Source organism: Castanea sativa, chromosome 2 (assembly GCF_040712315.1).
Source record: "Castanea sativa cultivar Marrone di Chiusa Pesio chromosome 2, ASM4071231v1".
Classification (NCBI taxonomy): Eukaryota; Viridiplantae; Streptophyta; class Magnoliopsida; order Fagales; family Fagaceae; genus Castanea; species Castanea sativa.
In genome coordinates, this window is record NC_134014.1 from 21,940,773 (window position 1) to 21,960,679 (window position 19,907).

A 19,907-nucleotide genomic window follows, 5' to 3' on the forward strand; every position below is an offset into this window, starting at 1 on the left:
CCCAACAACAGCCGTATACAGCCTCAACCTCGTCCCTTCTAGTGGACGAGGGCGCGCTAGAAGGACCAGCCCTAGACCTGCATGCTACCCTCGTCCTAAATTCTTCCCCGGAAAACTTCTAAGTGGAACCCCAGAACCCCGTAAACATACTCGTCCGAGGTGTTACCACTACTCCTACCGCCGTCACTACTAGAGCCACTATAGCTAGTTGTGTTACGATATTCATCGATCTCCCTATCAACGCTATCGCTAGACGAAGAAAAACTTTCTGGACATTTTGGAAATGTAAGGAAGCCTAAAACGAGCGTAGAGAAAATACCCGGCCTCTAGACGAAGAAAACTAAAGGACGCCGGAATACTCCTAGACGAGGCGATGGACGAGAGATGTCAAACGAGAGAATTTTAAGAATGAGGAGGGTGGAGGAAATCCACTATTTATAGGCGTTGAAAAGTAAAACCCAGAACGCAATGACCAATCGAAGAACCACGTGGCAACCTCCTCGAAAACCCTAACCCACACAACTTAACCCGAGTAAGTAATGACACGTGACATAATATGAAGCCTTGGCAACCTCGTCCCTTACTTTGAGACACGTGAAATAATGTGTTGAAACGAGTCGAAGAAACAAAGAGCTTTGGACGACCTTAGAACGGTGGGCAACCGATAGGGGAATAATATAGCCTATCTCCAAGTCGTCCATAAAGGTCGTCCATAGCCCACCTACTACCATAAACACCCTCGAAACTTACCTACAAGTGCCTCGTCCAGGGAAGAAGAGCTCAAGACGAGGTACGCACCATCGTAGTGATGCACTCGGCCCGTAGTGTCGACATCCTCGTCTCGAGCAAATTCACCCGTTAGACGAGGCGCCCCCGCGTGCGAAACAAAGCACGCCCAACCGAGGAACTCAAGGACGAGGTTGTCATACTTAGGAAAATCTCCAAATGAGATATGATAATCCCTTATCCCACGCGTAACCGCTGCATCCGTTGTGAAACAAGAGCATAACTTCCGTACCTGCTATGCAAGTTACGTTTGATTTCTATCTCTCCTCAAGCCGTGAGAAGTTCCAATTTTGGTAACCGCCTATGATAACACTATATAAAGGTCAAGTTCGTACAAACCCAAGGTATGTTCAGTTTTGACTCCAAAAAAGTTGGAACTCAAATAACTTAGAGGAAAAAACTAACTTTGCCATCGGAGGACTTTTGGCCGGCAGCCCCGGTCGCCTTTGATACGCTTTTCTTTCTTTTTCAGGCCGTAGAAAGATCCAGTAGTCCTTTCTAGTCCGAAGCATCCAGCCTACTGATTTTCTTGGCATCATCAGATCCAATCTTATTATTTATGATAAGAATATGCTCTATTGGGAACTATGATAATAGCATCGGAATTGGTTCCAGCCTCTAAAAGGCTATTCGACAGCGATACTCTCCAAGACAATACCAGGCTGCCGAGAACATAGACTGTCCAGAGCAAGCGCATTCCCGATCAAGTTATAAATTGATCGGCATATGTTTGCTTCTAATACGCTCAAGACCAAATAGTCCTATTATAGTATTTGGGCTGAGGTTGGGCCTTGAAGTGTGTTTGAACCAAGGCCCAAGGCCCAATGGGCATGGGGTCGCGCACCTTACCATGAGGCCAGGGCCCAAGATTCAATGGGTTTGGGATTATACCCCGTACAATAGTGCATGCAGCAATGGTCCTGCTTGTTCTTGGAATATTAAAATGATTTTGAAGAACGCTTTGTTAAAGTCTAACTATATGGTAGGTTCCAGTTAACTCAATTGGTAAAAATTAAAAAAATTTATTATTGAATAAAAGATCTAGGATTTAATCTCTATTCTTAAAAAAAAAATAGTATCTTAGTCTCATAATAATAAACAATCATAATGAAGCGAACATTATAAGTTTCAAATATTATTGTATCTATAGATATATATTATTATATAAAAAAAGACTAGTTGCAATGAATTATGATATGGACAAAATTTGGCTACAAACTTAGTTATAGCCAATGGCTACAAATTCCATTAAAAAAAAAATTACATAACTATATATTTTGAAAATCTATATGTTGGATTGTATGTTCTTTATATTCTTAATATGTATTTCAAATTTGTGTCATTGGATGTTATTTGCTATTCAATCCATAAACTTATTTTTTATACATAATTTTAAACTACAAGAACTTGAAATTTAAACATATGATTCATGATATAGCTATTGATCTTTGATCTTTTTGAAATTTTGCAAGCATGAAAGATATGAGAAGAAAGTGTAATCTAATGGTCATATTTTTGCGAACTGAATTATCTCGAGAAATTTGGCTCACATAGAGTATATTAACACCTGATAATAAGACAATTACAATAAGACTTTACATAAAAGTGTAATTAGATCCTAATTTGAATTAATGATTGAACTTCTCTTGAAACATTCACTTGAATGTAATATACATGATTAGTGAGATTTATAATTATGTAAGAGGCATCGCACACCTTAGTACGATGGTCACTCCATAAGTATAAGTACTTATAGGGTGTGAAGGGTAAGAGTTTGGTTCAAACCTCCAAGAAAGAGTTTAACACACATATACACTTATATTATGCTGAAGTAAAATTTCTACCTTATATAAAAAATAATAATAATAATAATAAGGCAAAAATGCAAAACTGACTCTCTAACTTTCACTCTTTTTCATTTCAGTCCTCTAACTTTCAGTTTTGTCAATTTAATCCTCTAACTTTCAATTATTGTCAATGCAAATTCCGTTAAACCACAAAACTGCTGCCGTTAACTTTCAGTTTTGTTTTTTTTTTTTTTAATTTCGGAATTAAAAGAAAAAAATTTGTAAAAAAAAAACTCTGTTGCAACAACATATTACAAGTGAATGGCATCAACACGTGATCCTTAAAGAGCTTCCAATCTCTCTGTTGCTACAATCTAGTGGGATCTACAATTTGATGAACCCACCTCCCCAACAGCAAAAGTAATAAAGATGCTAAAAAAAAATTCAAAAACGCGTTCCTTTAATAAAATAATGTCAGTGGAAGAAAAGATGGGAAATGCTCCAAGATCCCAAAGGCAAATGGTTGGCTTTCGAAATGTGGTCAATTCCAGTGGGTTCAAAGGCCTCAGGTACACCACACAACCAACCACAATCACCACCACACCGCAATCAAATCTAAAAACAACCCGCCACAGTGACCATCAACCCAGATCAACCAAATCACTCCAGATCAATCACGGCAAACCCACGAATTAAATCAACACAAGATCAAACCCAAGAACCAAACCCAAAGGAACAGAGAGAGTTCTGGCGGTTATCTGGGAAATCAAAAACAAAGGCTAAGTGAATGATGAATCTGGAAATGGATTAGAAGAGGAAGCGTACAATTCCAATCTTGAGGTGAGATGAGAATCGACCAAGAATGGGTCGCTCTGCTGGTGCTTCCTTCGATTTCGAAGCTTTTGGAGGCATTGTTTCTGAGTTTTGAGAGAAAGAGAGAGAGATTCAGTGAGAAAGAGAGTGGGGGTGTGGTGGTGAGCGCAAAGCAGTGGGCGGGAGGCAAAGGAGAGTGAATTCGAGCCTCTCTTCTCTCCTCTCCTCTCTCCTCTTCTCTTCTCTTCTCTTCTCTTCTCTAGTGTTCTGCGGAAGGTTAAAAAGTACAACCCTAGTCCCTCCACAGAACTCACAAATCATAAGTGATCAGGTCCTTGCGTTAGCACAATGCGTACAAATAAAACCCCAGCTCCTTTGGGTTTGGTTTGAAAGGAGGGAGCCGAGAGAGTTCTTCGTGTAGTTTTCTTTTTCTTTTCTTTTCTTTTTTTACAGATTTTTTTTTTCTTTTAACTCCAAAATTATTGAAAAAAAAAAAAAAACTCAAAGTTATCGGTAGCTCAGTTATGTGTTTAACATAATCTTGCATTAACAAAAATTGAAAATTAGAAGACTGACAAAACTAAAAGTTAGGGTATTGAAATGAAGAAAAGTGAAAGTTAGAGGGTCAATTTTTTAATTTTACCTAATAATAATTATATAAGAGTAGCTAACACACATTTATTATACCCCAAAGTATTTAATAATTATTTCATTTGTTGTTTTTCTTTTGGCTTCTGGTAGGTTGTACGCTAACATGAAAACTATGACAATTGTTACTTTACGCAAGACTTTTCTATTTTGATTTTTTTTTTAAAGAAAAAGTTTCATTAGTTCTTAATAAATATATATATATATTTTTTAAATTAATATTTGCAATTGATGAGAGCCGTTCTACCTATATATACGTACGACCTTTGTGGTTGGTCGAAGGTCCACATTTATTACAATTTATATTATGCCGTTAATTCGGTTGTCAATTCATGCACTTTATCTCAACATGATGTTTCTTCGTTTCTCAACAAAAAAAAAAAATTTGATGTTTCTTCTAGAAAAGAAATATATATATCAACATGATGATCGATACTCACATTCATATATTGTACTCGTCAGTTTCAGAGGTATATGAGACATAAATTTGGGGTGGACCAGTTTGTAATGCATTATATGTTATTGTCAATTTATTATCAATAATCTGCTAACAAGCCTAACATTAGATATATCGATGAAATAGCTAGCTCCCCATTTTTTTTTCTAGTTCCGTCATTGTCTGCATATGTTTTTTTTCTCTCTCTCTCTCTCTCTCTCTCTTTGTTACAAGTGAAGGGGACTAAACCCCCAAATTCTCCTAATAAAGTTTTTATGAATTCTAGACCTATGATGGTCCAAAAGTTCTTATTGGAACATAGCAATAATCTTAATCAAACAAATGTTTTGTTCAGCTACTTGTCATAGATTATGGTGATCGTACAAAAGTATGATCATCAAAAATCTTTTGATATCTTTTCTATCTTTCCTAATTAGATGAGTCAAATTTGTAATGTCATTCGATCATTATCAAACTGATTGCAATCTGTTTTTATTTATATATGATCTTTAAAAACCTTTGAAAATCTCATTTTAAATTGAAAAATAAACTCAAAAAATAAAAAATAAACTTAAAAAGATTTCGAAATAGTGTTTATTTTTTATTTTTTTAGTTCTTAAAATTGAAATCTTCCCTTTTTTTTTTTTATAGTATTTTTTGTTTTGAGAAAAAGTGAAAATGTTCTCATATTGGTATAATTTCCGCCGCTACAAGCATAGTGGCTACGTTATATGTGTGCACTGCATGTTTTAGAATTCCATTTCCAAATCCCAAAATCCCGGCATTTTGTATATTTTAACATGCAGAGATTTAGGAAGTGGGACCAAGTGAATCTTGAATTGGATTATTTTGCATGTTCATGACAATTGGACGAACCCATTTTTTAATTTTGATTGACAAGGAAAGCATGTTTTTGCAGGAGTCTGACCAACAACCTATTGAAAATATAAACCTTTTTTGTTGTTGTTTTGTAGTCAGAGTTTCACATTTTGAGGTGCATTTTGTCAAACACATTGTCAAATTTTTACATTTTGGGTGTCCCAGGAAAACCAACTCCCTCTCTTCTCAATTTCCATTGGATTTGGGTTATTGGTTTGTGTCAAAAATTAGTTGATCATGGTTGTGCACAAGATGATACTGTAACACCATATGTCTTTGTCTTATAGGAGCCTAGAAAGTTTGCGCAACTTTTGACAATTGAAACGATAACGAAATAAACCAGATTTTTGGACTAGTAGCACATGGAGCCCATATCATCTTTGTCCTCTTATAAACTTCAACGCATGAAGTACATTGTTTCTGTTTTCTTGCTTTTGTAAAAGCATTCAGCCATTCACATCACATGAGCTTGTGCAAAAAAAATTTTATTTTTTTATTTTAGCATAATAACATATATTTTCTATTTTGTCTAATAATTTTTTTCAAATACCCACATTATATTATTTATTTTAAAACTTTATTTTATTAAAATATTAAACTTTCTTGATTTTTTTTATAACATTTCTCTCTTCACACACCTGACACCACAATCATCCTCTATTCTTTTCTTTCATTATTGAGAAAAGCAAAGAAAAAAAAAAAACTAAAATGCACAACTACAATATTTGCACAAATATTATAGGAAAAAAGCATTTTGCAAAATGTATACATAAACTGATGTGGGTCATTTTAAAATTAATTGGGTAAAATTTGGCTTTTATGTCATTTTACCATAGCTAATGCGATTGGTTTGGTTAGCCTTTTTGTGACTCTTAACAAGTTCTCTAATTATTTATGTCTACAATAATTTAATTTTTATTGAATCATGTTGTTGGAAGAATAATATAGTAATGTCTAGAAAAAAGAAAAGTGATGGTTTAAAGTTTAAACATTTGTACTTTGTACCCATCTAAATAAAAACCAAACAAAGCACCTAGTAGGCGATTACTAGTACTTTTTTGGTACCTTCACTCTTTTCCCTATCTTAGAAATTTGAAGATCCAAATACAACATTTACAGTATTTCAAAGTAAGAAAGGATTACTAGTTTTTAGATTTTCTTTGTAAAAACACAAAAAGAAAAATTAAATGCTGTGGATTTGTATTGTTGAGCTAAGTTAGTGACGAACTAGTTGCAAGCTTCACCAACGCTACGTTTGAAAGTTTATAGGAATATAAGGATAGAAATAGAATAGAGAAGAATGGAAATAAATTAGATATTTATTTCTCTTTAGTTTGAAAGGAAAGGAATTGAATGAAAAGTAATCTTATTAGAAAATTGAGAAGATATGATATAAGAGCATAATCAAAATCTATCTCAATATTTTATTTGTATTTTTATTTGATAATTTTAGATTTTAATGTTTTTATTTAGTTAGTTTGAGTTATGATAGAGATTAAATTTCACAATCTTAAATATGATTGGTTTAGTATTTGAGTTTGATTCATTTAAGGAATGTTTATCTTTATCTATTGTAATTCTTGGAAGTAAAGCTCTAGATGGCTTATTTTGTATTTAGACTATGATTAATATTATTCAAATAATCTTTAGGTGGTGAAGCCTAAGGTTTACCACGTGAGTGACTAGTCAAGGTTTACCATGTGAGTGACTAGTCTAGGTGGGAATCCTAGGTAGTCCTGCACATCAAGAAATAAATTCTTTTATAACAACACTATTATTATATAAAATTTTAATTAAAACTAGCGATATAGGCATTAAGGAGAAAAAATGTATTATGAGTGTATTTCCTTATTTCATCTCCCTTCCCCTATATATATGTGTGTGTGTGTGTGTGTGTTTCTCAAATAAAAAAAGAACTCAGTGTTGTTGAGTTATCCCATATCAGTAAGATGTGATATTGAGAAGGGATTTACCACTTGCTCCGCGACACTAACTGCCGCATGCAGTTTTGGTGTTGGCGTGTGAGTGTATTCTCTTGTCTCATCCCTCTTCCCCTATATATATGTGTGTGTGCGCGCGCGCGTGACTAGTTAAGGTTTACCATGTGAGTGACTAGTCTAAGTGGGAATCCTAGGTAGTCCTGCACATCAAGAAATAAATTCTTTTATAACAACACTATTATTATATAAAATTTTAATTAAAACTACCGATATAGGCATTAAGGAGAAAAAAGGTATTATGAGTGTATTCCCTTATCTCATCTTTCTTCCCTTATATATATGTGTGTGTGTGTGCGCGCGCGTGTATTTCTCAAATAAAAAAAGAACTCAGTGTTTTTGAGTCATCCCATATTAGTAAGGTGTAATATTGAGAAGGAGTTTATCACTTGCTCTGCGACACTAACTGCCGCATGCAGTTTTGGTGTTGACGTGTAAGTGTATTCTCTTATCTCATCTCTTTTCCCCTATATGTGTGTGTGTGCGCGTGCGCGCACGCGTGCACGTGTGCGTGTTTCTCAAAAAAAAAAAAAACTCCCTTTATTTCCTCAAAATTTTGGAGGATTAAAAAAATGAGCTTATGAGTATAAGGAATGTTCATATTTAACAACAAAATGAGAGAAAAATTATTATTATTATTTATTCCATTCCCCCTCAATTCTTCTCGTCTAAACAAGCTATAAGTGAAATCTATTATGATTAATGTGTACCACATTCACCTTCAAATAATGAAAATTTTAATTATGCCACAAATTGAGAAGTAGGGAAATAATAAACAACTTCCTCGGCTGAAGTACTAGCAAAGTAGCAATTGCAATTGTACACAAATTTTTTCATATTTGATATGATAAGTAATATGGAACCACGTTGGTTGTTTACTGTGTCATGGCTAGACTTGGCAAATGCGTTGGATTTGGGTTTGATCCGATTACGCGTTTGGATAGAAATGGATACATGTAAGAAATGAGTGGGATTATATATTATATGTTGCGATTTCTAGGACCCTAATCCGATTTTTGATGGGTTGGGTGGTCATCCAATATGTCAGCTTTTTTTTTTTTTTCACATACAAAAAAACCTTTATTGTGCTTTTTAACATCTTCTTTTGTATTCAGTACCCCCAAAAAAAAAAAAAAATGAAGGAAAAAAAAACTCCAAAATTAAAAGTTAAATAATACGTATATCCTAAATTTTATATAGTTTGGTAATTATTTTTTGATAGTTTACTAAGTCAATAATTACACAAAAGAAGGGAAATAAAAAGGCATGTACACCTGTTTTTTATGAAACATTATATAAGATCAAATCATTTATAATAAAAAAAACAACTTTTTTTTTGAGAAGGAAAAACAACTAAATATATAAAGTTTTAAGAATAAAATATAACATATTAAAAGAAAAAAATAAAAAGAAAATTTATAATAAAGTCACAAAAAATAGTCATATTAGTAGTAGATTTGACATTGAAAATATTATGAGAATTGCAATGTCAAGTCGAGTAATATAAATAACATTTTTTTTTACAATATATAAAATATAATATAACTTTAATAGACATGAAAGTTGAAAATGTGTCAATAAAATTTTTTTTATAATAAAGGCTTGACAAATGGGTATGGTTGGGTCGTGTCAAAATCAAGTATGGATTAGACTAAAAAGGGTTTTCATCTACATTATAGAAAATATAATATAAATTTAACATGCAAATATGCTTTGAAAATGTATCAATTATTATTATTATTATTATTATTTTCACAAATGAGTATGATTTGGCAAAATTGTGGGTCACTTTAAGGTAAAACTGTGTAAATTCTAATTTTTTTTTCCTATTATATATGAACTGACGTAAATACTCTTATACTCCAAAGATTTCTTATTTGAATGGATTAATAAATACCAGTTCAATTTTGTTGGGTGGCTCTCCATGTTCAATCATCGAGTCCAAATCAACAAGTTATACTCCAAAGGTTTCTTATTTGAATGGATAAAGGACACAAGTTCAATTCTGTCGGTCCAAACCCCGGCTCTCCATGTCCAATCACCAATGGCAAGAAGAGGTCAGTTCCTGCCATTTTAATTTTTAAGGGGTGGAAAGGGTGTCAATTGTTGGGAAGGCTTCTAAAATAAGGCCCATGTAAGGAAAGCCCAGAGAAAGTTGGGCCCTATTTGGTATACCCACTCAAATACATGTTTTCAGTTTTTAGACAACATTACATGTATTTTCATACACTTTTTCACCCACATGTATTTTCACACATGTTTTCAAACACATATTTTCAATTTTTAAGTTCATATACCAAACACCCCCTTAGTTCATGATAAGGATTTATTTAGATTTTGTAGATTCCATGTGGGTCCTATATATTATAAGTTGTTAAACAAATTGTTTATATAAACAGTGACCACAAGCCCATTCAACACCATATATGTCAATAGCACAAATAAAAAAAAATTGTTTTTCACTGTGGCTATGTTTGCCATATCTGTTGCCCAGTTCAAAGAGTATTCAATGCCTGTGAATTCAAGCATGTACTCACTGTCCAAACTAAATTTTGCTCCATTAGTACTATTTCCAGTAATTAAGATTGCCATTGTACAACTATTGGATTTTGAAGTTGGTACAAGTGATGTAGTAGTAGTATATACAAAGCTACATTGTTATTCACTTTAATATATAATCCTGACAATTATTTATAAATATATATATATATATATATATGTAACTGACCCAATTATTATTTTTCTTTCTTAAAAAAAAAAAAACAAAAAGAAAACATAAAACAAAAAGGAAAAAAAAAACCTAGACAGATACATCCAGGCTGAAAGAGGGTCCTGCAAAATTGTAATAATGTTTAATGTTGAAAAAAACTATCAAGTCATATCCAGGATTGAATTGGATAGTTGCATTTAAAGGAGTTCACTCCACTAATATGAGCAAAGATATCTGATGAATCTACCATTTCCTCTTCTTCTTTCACAACTACCTGTAGAGAAAAATAAAAATGTAGGATTAGAGGATTAATTATGAACTATTTTTTGAATTGGAAAAATTGATCCATTAAAATTTTAAAGTTTTGGGGAATTTTACACATGTCATTGTTGAATATAAGTGATTCATGTGTAATAAATCTTACTTCATCATCATCATCCTCCTCATGATTGCTACAAGCAGGCCTATGTGCCTCTCCAAAGTCATCATTCTTTGCAAATCTTCCTCTGACTCGAGGTCTGCTGTCTGCTAGTGTTTTGCGACAAGCATACTGCACATATGGTTGCACCATTAGTAACTAAAATTTTTAGACGATTTACGAGAAACAAACATGCAAGCACATAAGCTATGCTTCAATATGGAGCTAAATATCATTAATGATGGTAGTGAATTCATAGGTTCTTGTTTTGTGCATAACAGAGAAAGAGGGAGAGTATACCTTTATCTTCTTGCTGAAGTTCCTCTCATTCCTCTTCTTCATATACCTATGGATCTTCTCTTTCCTTTGTTCCACAGAGAGTTTTCCAACTTTGAAAGTTGTGTCTTCCAGACTTGAAATTTCTGATGCTAATGGAGTAGAACCCCCAGCCTTGCCCATCAGTTGCTGACTCTCAGTACTAAGTGCCTAAAAGAAAAATTGGGAAGGAAAATTAAGAAAAGTCCCTATTTCATACAAATACAATCCAAAATGTTTACTTCTTACGCCATGTTAGGGTGATAATTTATCTAAAGCATTGATATTCTTCTATTTTGTCCCAACTCCCTAGTGAAGCTGCTCTCCCTACAGATCACTGTTAACTCAAATAAATGGATGGATAACTAGTTGGATTTGATGGCCCTCCTAATCTAGTTATCTCTTGCCATACTCAATTTGAATCCCATATGAGAGACATGTAAAATCGATGGCAAGAAGGTCATAAATTTAATAGTCTAGAATTTTCAATCCTAAAGAATTCTTTGACCATGCTGGTCAACTTCACAACTAGCTACCTAGTGCAGCATAAAAATAAATGCTCTTTTTGTAGTTCAAATCCCTATCGCCCTATAAAGTGGATTCCTTAACTCTAAAACATTGAATCAAAATGTCAAATTTGGTTCCTATGGAGGAGAAGATAAGACATATCTATAAGAATAGGCATCAAAGTAGTCCAACAGAACTGCTAGTACCTGAAGGTCTCCAGTGTTGAATACCCTTTGCATAGAATCTGGACAGTAAAGTCCTCCAGTTTCTCCCTGATAATCGAATTCTTGAGGTTGCAGTTCAGAACCCATAAGAATGCTTCCAACAAAAATCCCAGAATTGTCAGCAGATAATGCAGCAGCATTCAAGGCCCCAGCAGACATGTATGTACCCAAGGAAGGGCCGAGAAAAGAGCAAGAAGAAGATGGAGGATTCAAAGGCACATAAGAGGGCACAGAAGACAAACAATCCTCATCAAAAACAGATGATAAGGGAGCCCCCATAAGAGGTGCAACTGGCTCCGCAGGGTACTGTGAGAGACCCTCAACAATAGACTCTGATAAAGGAATTTGAGGCTGCACTGAAGAGAAATCAAATTGGTCTTGTTGGTTGGCAAGAAATGGTGGGACAGAAAAAGAAGGGGAAGGAGTGAAGTCTATGGAAGCAGAGATTTCATTATCAATTTCTTCCTGGGAATCAAATATTATTGACAGATTGCTACTATTGTTGGTGGTGTTGTTAGTGTTGGTGGCAGTGGTGGTAGTGCTGGTGCTGGTGGTTGCGGGGGCAGGGTTGGAGGTTGTATTAGGATTGCAATTGTTATCTTGGTAACCATTGTACTTAGCGTCTATATCTTGAGGTAACGGAATATTTGTGGCATAGGAATTCTCTTCATAGCAACAGTTTGAGCTAGAAGTGACCTCAGAATTCGGTAAGGTCTCAGGGAAGAGTTCTGGGTCACAAATGTCGAAAATTTGAGCACTGATTGGACTTGAAATTTCATCCTGCAAAACATTGTAAAGTAATATTAACATCATGAATATAAATAAATGCAACTGTGCAGACTTAACATCAGTAATAAGATTACAATGAACCTTAACTTTAAGCAAAATAGATGCACCATTCTTCATAATTATCTCTTATGGGTTTGAATCTAATTCCTATTTATTGATAGACATAATGCCTCAATTCGCAAACCATGATTTGAAAAGAAATCCATGGTCAAAACTGAAGGCTAATATTCTTTAATTATGTTGCACTTCTTTTTATTTCAGCCCACTCCTTTTAGCTTTTACCTGGTTTATGGTGTGGTTACCGTGTACCAATCTTTTGTATCCATATATGATCAAAAACATTTAAGTTCTCCAAAAGTGGATGGTTTCAAGGTCTCTTTTTTGTGCAAAGTAGAAAAAGATGTGCATTTGTGCTTCATGTGACGTGTACTAATAAAGGTACCCAATATTAGCAAAAAATCAATATCATAAACAAAGAAGGAAGCTCATGGTATGTAAGTTTTGTTCAAAATATAGAAATAGCCCAGTCTGTACAAAAACTCAGAATTGAAAGGCACTAAAATGATCACATTATCTTATCAATACGTAATGCTTGACATATACCCCATCATCAATCTTACTAACCAAAAGAATCATAATTAGAAAGCTTAATAGAGAAGCATAAAAAGCTACATATTCCACAAATAATTAAAGGCATATTTGAAATTAGTACAAGCAAAGTCAGGATTGGAATACTAAGCTACAATGGTGGCCTTGGATAATGACAATTTGGTGGGGATAGAAGAATGCAATATTGTCTTTTGAGTGAATGTTATATCGAACCGTGTGACTGAATCAAATGAATAGCAAGTTTCTTATGCATCCTTTTCTCCTCTGAATCAAAATATCATTGTCTTAAAAGGGATGAAAAAGTAAAAAAAAGAAAAGAGATAAGAGAAAAATCCATTAGCACTGCAAATTCTTCAGGAAGCTGCGTATATTTAACATAGTTCAAATGGCCAATAAAAATACTAATCAACGGCTGTGATGTAAAAACTCAGTACGGTACTTTTACAGTTTATATCTCTCCAAAATATAGGAATTTGTAAAGAAAAAAAAAATCAATAGAATATACATTGAACTTTTTGGGAATGTAAATATTAAGCTACACAATCAATAATAAGATCAAATGAGGAAAGTTAGTACGGATGGGGAAGATCGAGCAAAAAGGATGAGAACAAGAGAAGGAAAAGGGAATGAAGGGGGAAAGCAACCTTGGGAAACTTGAGAAGAAAGATTTCAACTAACAAGACCTATAATTTCAATTTTCATCCAAAGAAGCATTAGTATAAGAAAAAAGAAGTTGAAAAGATAAGAAAGTACTGCATCAAAAATATGAACATGAATGAAACTCATAGCAAATCAATCGTAAATTTGTTTAGGTAAATTAGTTCTCGTGACAAACATGCATAAATGAATGTTTTTAGGAAAGTAAGAAACTTTGGAGATCAAAACCCGGCTTCAAAACAAATTGAAATCCAACTTCACTTGCAGAACATGATCAAATAAGCCAATTAAATTGGGTTTGGAAAAAAACATGAAACAAATATGAATGCATTAATTGTTATTAAGCCAAAAAGAAGAAGAATATATATATATTTATGTAGGATATGCATGAAGAACATGAGAAAGAATTAAGAAAGAGTTATTACAAGGGGAAGCTGATCCGGTGAGTCAATCACGTCCTGCAACATGGTACCACCACCTTTAGGCATGATGATGATGAAGAAGAAAAAGATGATGATGATTGATGATTGATGACGATGCTGGCGAATTAGCCTTAAAAATTATGACCCTACCACCTTCTAATACACCAAGTGAAAACATGTAAATATGTGTCCCCTCTTCACACCTTTTCTAATAAGCTCCAAACCTCGAACAAAAACGTACCCAATAAACAGGAACTCCATCAAAGACAACAAACAAACAGAATAACGGAAAAGGGAGTTTAGAACAGACAAGATACAGAGAGAAAAGAAAAACAACAAAAGAGAGTCGTTTTTGGTATTGGTTTTTGGGTATTATAGTCTTGCTTTTTTGGTTGTTGTAAGAGAAACTAAAGCTCGTAGGACGTTACAGAAAAGCTAGCTTGAAAAATGGAAGGTATGGGGTGGCAAAAGTTGCGCATATATATATATAGACAAAGGTGGTACGAGTGTCCGTACTTAGCCGTCAGCCTGGCAGTGTTGTAGGCGTGGTCAACCCGAAGCTCGCGCTGGACCACAATTTTACTTCCTATTTGTGTGGCAAATGGCTATTGTAGAGCGAGAGAGAGCATTATTCTGTGCTTTAACTCTCTTTGTTTATTTTTTACTATCATATCAGGCTAGGTGAGGGGTTCTTGACAAGTGTCACTGATCCCATTAAGCATTATAGCGTAACGGTCGCCTCGCCTCAGCAGTATTCTGGTTGACAAGACATCAACTGCTATTCCTGGCCAAGAATTATTAGTTTCACAACAAATTTTAAATTGTAAGTTAGTACTGATTTTAATTTGAATTTATTATTAAAATTACTTTTTTACATATCAGTAATAATCTATTATTTAGGATTTGTTGTAAAAATTTTATCAAAATATTATGAACATAACATTTTTCATTATTGGCATGACTTTGATAAGGTTCTCGAGAATAACGCTACCGCCACAACAGTTTCGCATACAAGAACCAATACGAGTTTGTTACTTAAGTTTGTGAAAACCAATAACAACTTGTCACTTACATTTTGTTGTGAAGTTGTTACAACAATGGCGTGCCCATAACACTACTTCACTTTGAATAGTAACAGATTTCTAGCTGCAACTTCTTTTTATAATTTTTTTAATTAAAAATTTTGGTTTTTTTTTTTCTTCTTTCTTTCTTTGGGAAATCATAGTGTAATTAATAGTCATCATCAATGTGATATGCTTGAAAGTATCATCACTATATCATTTCAGATATACACAATACAACACTCTTCCGAGTTTGACTAAATTATATTTTTTTAGTTTTAGTGTTTGGGGTTATTTTTAGATCCCTAAGTTTAAAGTTTTTAATTTTGATCCACTAAGTTTGATTCTAATTTTAATATGACCATTTCTATGATTGATTTGATGGTAAAATGTCACTAAAACAACGTTTTTTCTTCATTTTTTGTTTTATGAAATTTTCAAATTTAAGAGACTAAAATGAAAATAACTCTAAACTTTAAGGATCAAAATGTAAATTGGTCTACAAATTGTCTCAAAATCTTGACTTAAATGTAAATTATAATCTATTTACTTATAAGTTATTAATGTTTTTATTTTTTGATCAGTTTTTAATTGAACGTGCCTTTAAAAAAATTGAAAGTGATTTTACACTCAATAATTCACCTAGTAAAAAATTAAAAATTAAATGAGACATATGACGCAAAATTGAGAATCTAATTAGATTTTCTCTAAGTTTTCTATATATATATATATATATATATAGATTAATTTTGCTATTCATATATCATAATTTTTGTTTTGAGAAACATATATCATAAATTATAAGCATTAAAGAATTGGTCATGTCAATAGAAAACTCGTTTTATCTTTTATTTTTTAATACATAAATAATTAGAGATAAATTATTTGAACTTTGAATATCTCTATTAAAAACACTAAAAAATGTAACTTGGATTTCTTTTTAATTTTAGTGTGGGGGTCAATAATTAGAGCCTTGTGTTTGTAGCATAAATGCATAATAGTATTGTACATTTACTTTCAATAGAGGTTAGAACTGTCCATATTTATGGGTGTAATGAATTTTGGAAAGTGACCATCAATTTATGATTTTTTTTTCTTATATGATAATGCGTCGTGCCTGTTCAATAAAGTTCCCTATGGGTTTACCAAGAAACGGAAAAAATTCCCTATGGATTTATTCTTCGAATAAGCCAATAGGGTATGACATTTGACCAAAAAATGGCCCCATGAGCACTGTCTTTTTATCTCTTTTTTTTTTCTTATTTTTTTCTTACATTTGTACTTTAATAGTTGAGTAAAAAGTAAACTTAAACACTAAACTTAAATATAATATTAAAAAAAAGAGTCCAGTTAATATATTCTCCTAAAGCATATAATAACCATCTATTTAAAATAAAATTTATAAAAATTTGAAAAAACTGTCAAATCAGTTAGTTACTTTTTTATTTTTCTATAAAATTTTTTTTAAAATAGTTTATTAATTTATACCCTAAAGACATACATTAGTAAAACCCCTTAAAAAAAAGTTTCACATTTACTCCATGATTTTTGTTTTTTTAAATGGTTAAAATTATATATATTAGGATTCCAACAACTCAAATCCACTCCTTTTGTTCCTCCAAGCACTTAGTACTTGCATAGAAAAGTACTAACTTAATTGCCCAACTCTACAGCGGTAACTATATGCATGATTTTGACCTACATCTTTTGTGTAAGCAAAATGATCTTTTGTTATTGACCATCAAAAAGCAAATTCAGTAATCAATATACTAGCTAGGGAAGAATGCCGAATTTCCTACCTCTTAGTTGCTTAATTATGTGCTGTATTAATTAATCCCAGCACATCCTAGCAAATCTTGCTTATGTGTTGTATTAATTAATCCAACACATCTTGAACTATACAAGTATGTCATGCATGTCATTACCAATGAGACAAAATATTTTGTTAAAAAAAAAAACACTTTGCAGTTTGCATATCCTGCAGTGTAAGATTGAGTTATTGGGAACAAATTAAAGCTACACGTTGCATTTCGATTGGACTCAAAAGTATTTAGAATTTAGAAATACATGCTTTGCCCACGTCTCCATCATGCTGTATGGCTAAAATTGATTGTGTATAAAAAAAGGTCTGTACACGGTGACCATGGTATGCAATGACACATAGATTCGAGAATCCATGTGTCATTGCCTAACCATACTACCTCTCATGGGATGTGTAATGTGAATGCTCGAAACCTAAATTAAGATGCACAATTCTTTATTTTTGGTCGACACGGTTGAAACAAAACACAAGCTACCCTATCAACCTACTTAGCTAGGGGGTTCAATCATAGCCGTAGCATCTTTTGTGGTGGTTTATGTATGTGGTTCAAACTCCGTCTTTTGATCCTCCACTAACTATATATATATATATATATATATATATATATATATATATATATATATATATATATATATATATATATATAAATCTATTTAACTAGGTAATTTTGAGAAATAATAAATATTCAATTATAAATTGAAATGTGTACTTTTTTAAAAGGAAAAATGCATTTACCAATTCATTGAGTTACACACATAAATTTATTGTAATTATTTGTACTTTTCTTAATGTTTGTAAAATGTTTGATTTATTTTTTGAAAAACGTATTAAAAACTTATTTGATGATATATCAAATGCTCCTTACCTTCTTCTTGAAAAAAAAAATGCTCCTTACCTTGTGTTCGTAGAGAGAGAACTTTTTTCACAACTTGTTAAGTTGACAAGTTATAATTAGAATCACTTTTACATGAGCCTATCACTAACGTTACTTTTATTATATACCAACTACAACACACAACATCAACAATTGTTTTTTTCTTTCTTTAATATTTGAAGTTATTTTTTTTATTTTCTAGATAGCTTGCTATTAGCTCTATTTAGGGATGTATAGAGGCAAGTCAAACTGAGTCTTACATAAGTTTGATTCATTTTCTTATCAAACAAACTCAAATTTGATTAAGTAGCTACTTGATTAACTTTTTTTCCCTATATATGGTATACATCATGACAATTTTGTTTTACCCCATCACAAATCCATGCTAATAATTAATTAACGTATTCTTTTTCTAGATATAGTAAACATCATTACAAGAATTTATACCCCTTCACAAACCCTAATAATTGATTAGCTTATTCTTTCTTTAGATATAGTAAACTTTAAGACTAAAATTTTTTATCCCTTCATAAACCATGCTAATAATTGATTAACTTATTCTTTTTCTATACATAGTAAACATTAGGACTAAAATTTCTTACCCCTTCACAAACCCATGCTAATTATAATTAATTGATTAACTTATTCCTTTTCTATATATAGTAAACATTACTACCAAAAAAGTTTACCTCCTCAGAAATCCATGCTAATAATTGATTAACTAATTCTTTTCCTATATATGGTAAACATGTGACTACATTTTTTTCTCATTTACAAATCTATGCTAATAACTGATTAACTAACTCTCCCCCTTTATATGGTAAACACGTGAATAAACTTTTTTACACCTTCTAAAATCTTTGATAATTAATAGTAATTGATTAATTTATTCTTTTCCTATATATGGTAAACATCACCACTAAAATTTTTCACCTCTTCACAAACCTATGCTAATAATTTGTAATTAAATTGTACTTGAGATTTTGTTATCTAAGTTAATTAGATAGAATGATTATTAGTTAAGAACTTAAAAAAAAAAAAAAGGATTCACCAACCTTGTATTGTTAAAAATTATATAAAATTTTAATTATGAAATGGACTCTTTATATCATCAATAATTTAAAATTTTAAAAATTTCATATCTTATGAATTTGTTTACAAATTTACACAATTCAGTATCAAGTATGCATAAGTATACTTTTATTCATGTATACATATAAACATATAATATTATATATGCTTAAAAAGAGCCTTATACTAATGAGATTGTTCATGAACACTTTATTAAAGTTGACTCATTTAATCGTTGATCCTATCATTTACAACCCTAGCTCTACTCAAATGTAAAGCAATAATGATTTTTTTTTTTTGATCCTTAAGTCAGATATCTTTTTTGTGTTGGGGGGCAGTCGCTCTCATATAGATTATAGACAGCATGTGAGAGTACAAAGTAAGAACAGAATTACAAAGCTCAAACCGAAAAGGAGGAACCGCTTCTGATTCCCAAATCAGTGCAAAAGAATGACAACTAAATAAGCACCCACGAAAATAAAGTCTATGATCACTCTAGGTTACTCTGCATCAACAACGTATCTTCTTAACTATTTTCCTAAACTCCTTTCATATATGTACATATAGCACACGATCCCCTCTCCTTTTTTTAGCCAATAAATGTCTCGTGCATGCGTTTGGCGCAAAAGATATGTCAGTCTCAATATTATCCTCCACTTGCTTTGGGGTATTGCTTAATGCTATTGCTATTAATGTGGTTAAGTTCCACCAGTACTTAATCTTTTTCCAATATGGCATATATAATGGCATGGCAATGGAAATTCCCTTCTAGACAGCTTTCATTTTGCCTATTTTGGCTAAAATTCGTTTGAATGATGAAGTGGTTCGCGTGCTAGGTGAAAAATCATCTTGACAGTGAAAAAGTATGCTTGCTTAATGCTTTGGATTCATTCTAATATCATGTTTTACTGCATTACGCTAATTCTTAATATGCAAAAGGAAAAAACATATATATATTCCAGCACTGAGGGGATGAGATGACTTATGACTTAGCTAGCTAGCTAGTAAGGTATTGTTCAAGTGCACCCTCAATTCCACATGGCTATGATTATGCCAAGATTCTCGACTAGAGATCTTTGGCC

The 19,907-nt window shown here is 32.4% G+C and overlaps 1 protein-coding gene across 1 annotated transcript; it reads right to left on the reverse strand.

The window, feature by feature from the left end:
* Positions 1–9,924: 9,924 nt before the first annotated feature.
* On the reverse strand, positions 9,925–14,432 carry LOC142626240 (uncharacterized). The gene is made up of 5 exons (XM_075800043.1): positions 14,001–14,432; positions 11,503–12,300; positions 10,775–10,960; positions 10,481–10,606; positions 9,925–10,330 (listed from the first exon to the last, which is right to left on the reverse strand). Exons 1-5 carry the CDS (start codon positions 14,061–14,063, stop codon positions 10,223–10,225), a joined length of 1,281 nt encoding a protein of 426 aa, XP_075656158.1. The 5' UTR covers positions 14,064–14,432; the 3' UTR covers positions 9,925–10,222.
* Positions 14,433–19,907: the final 5,475 nt, after the last annotated feature.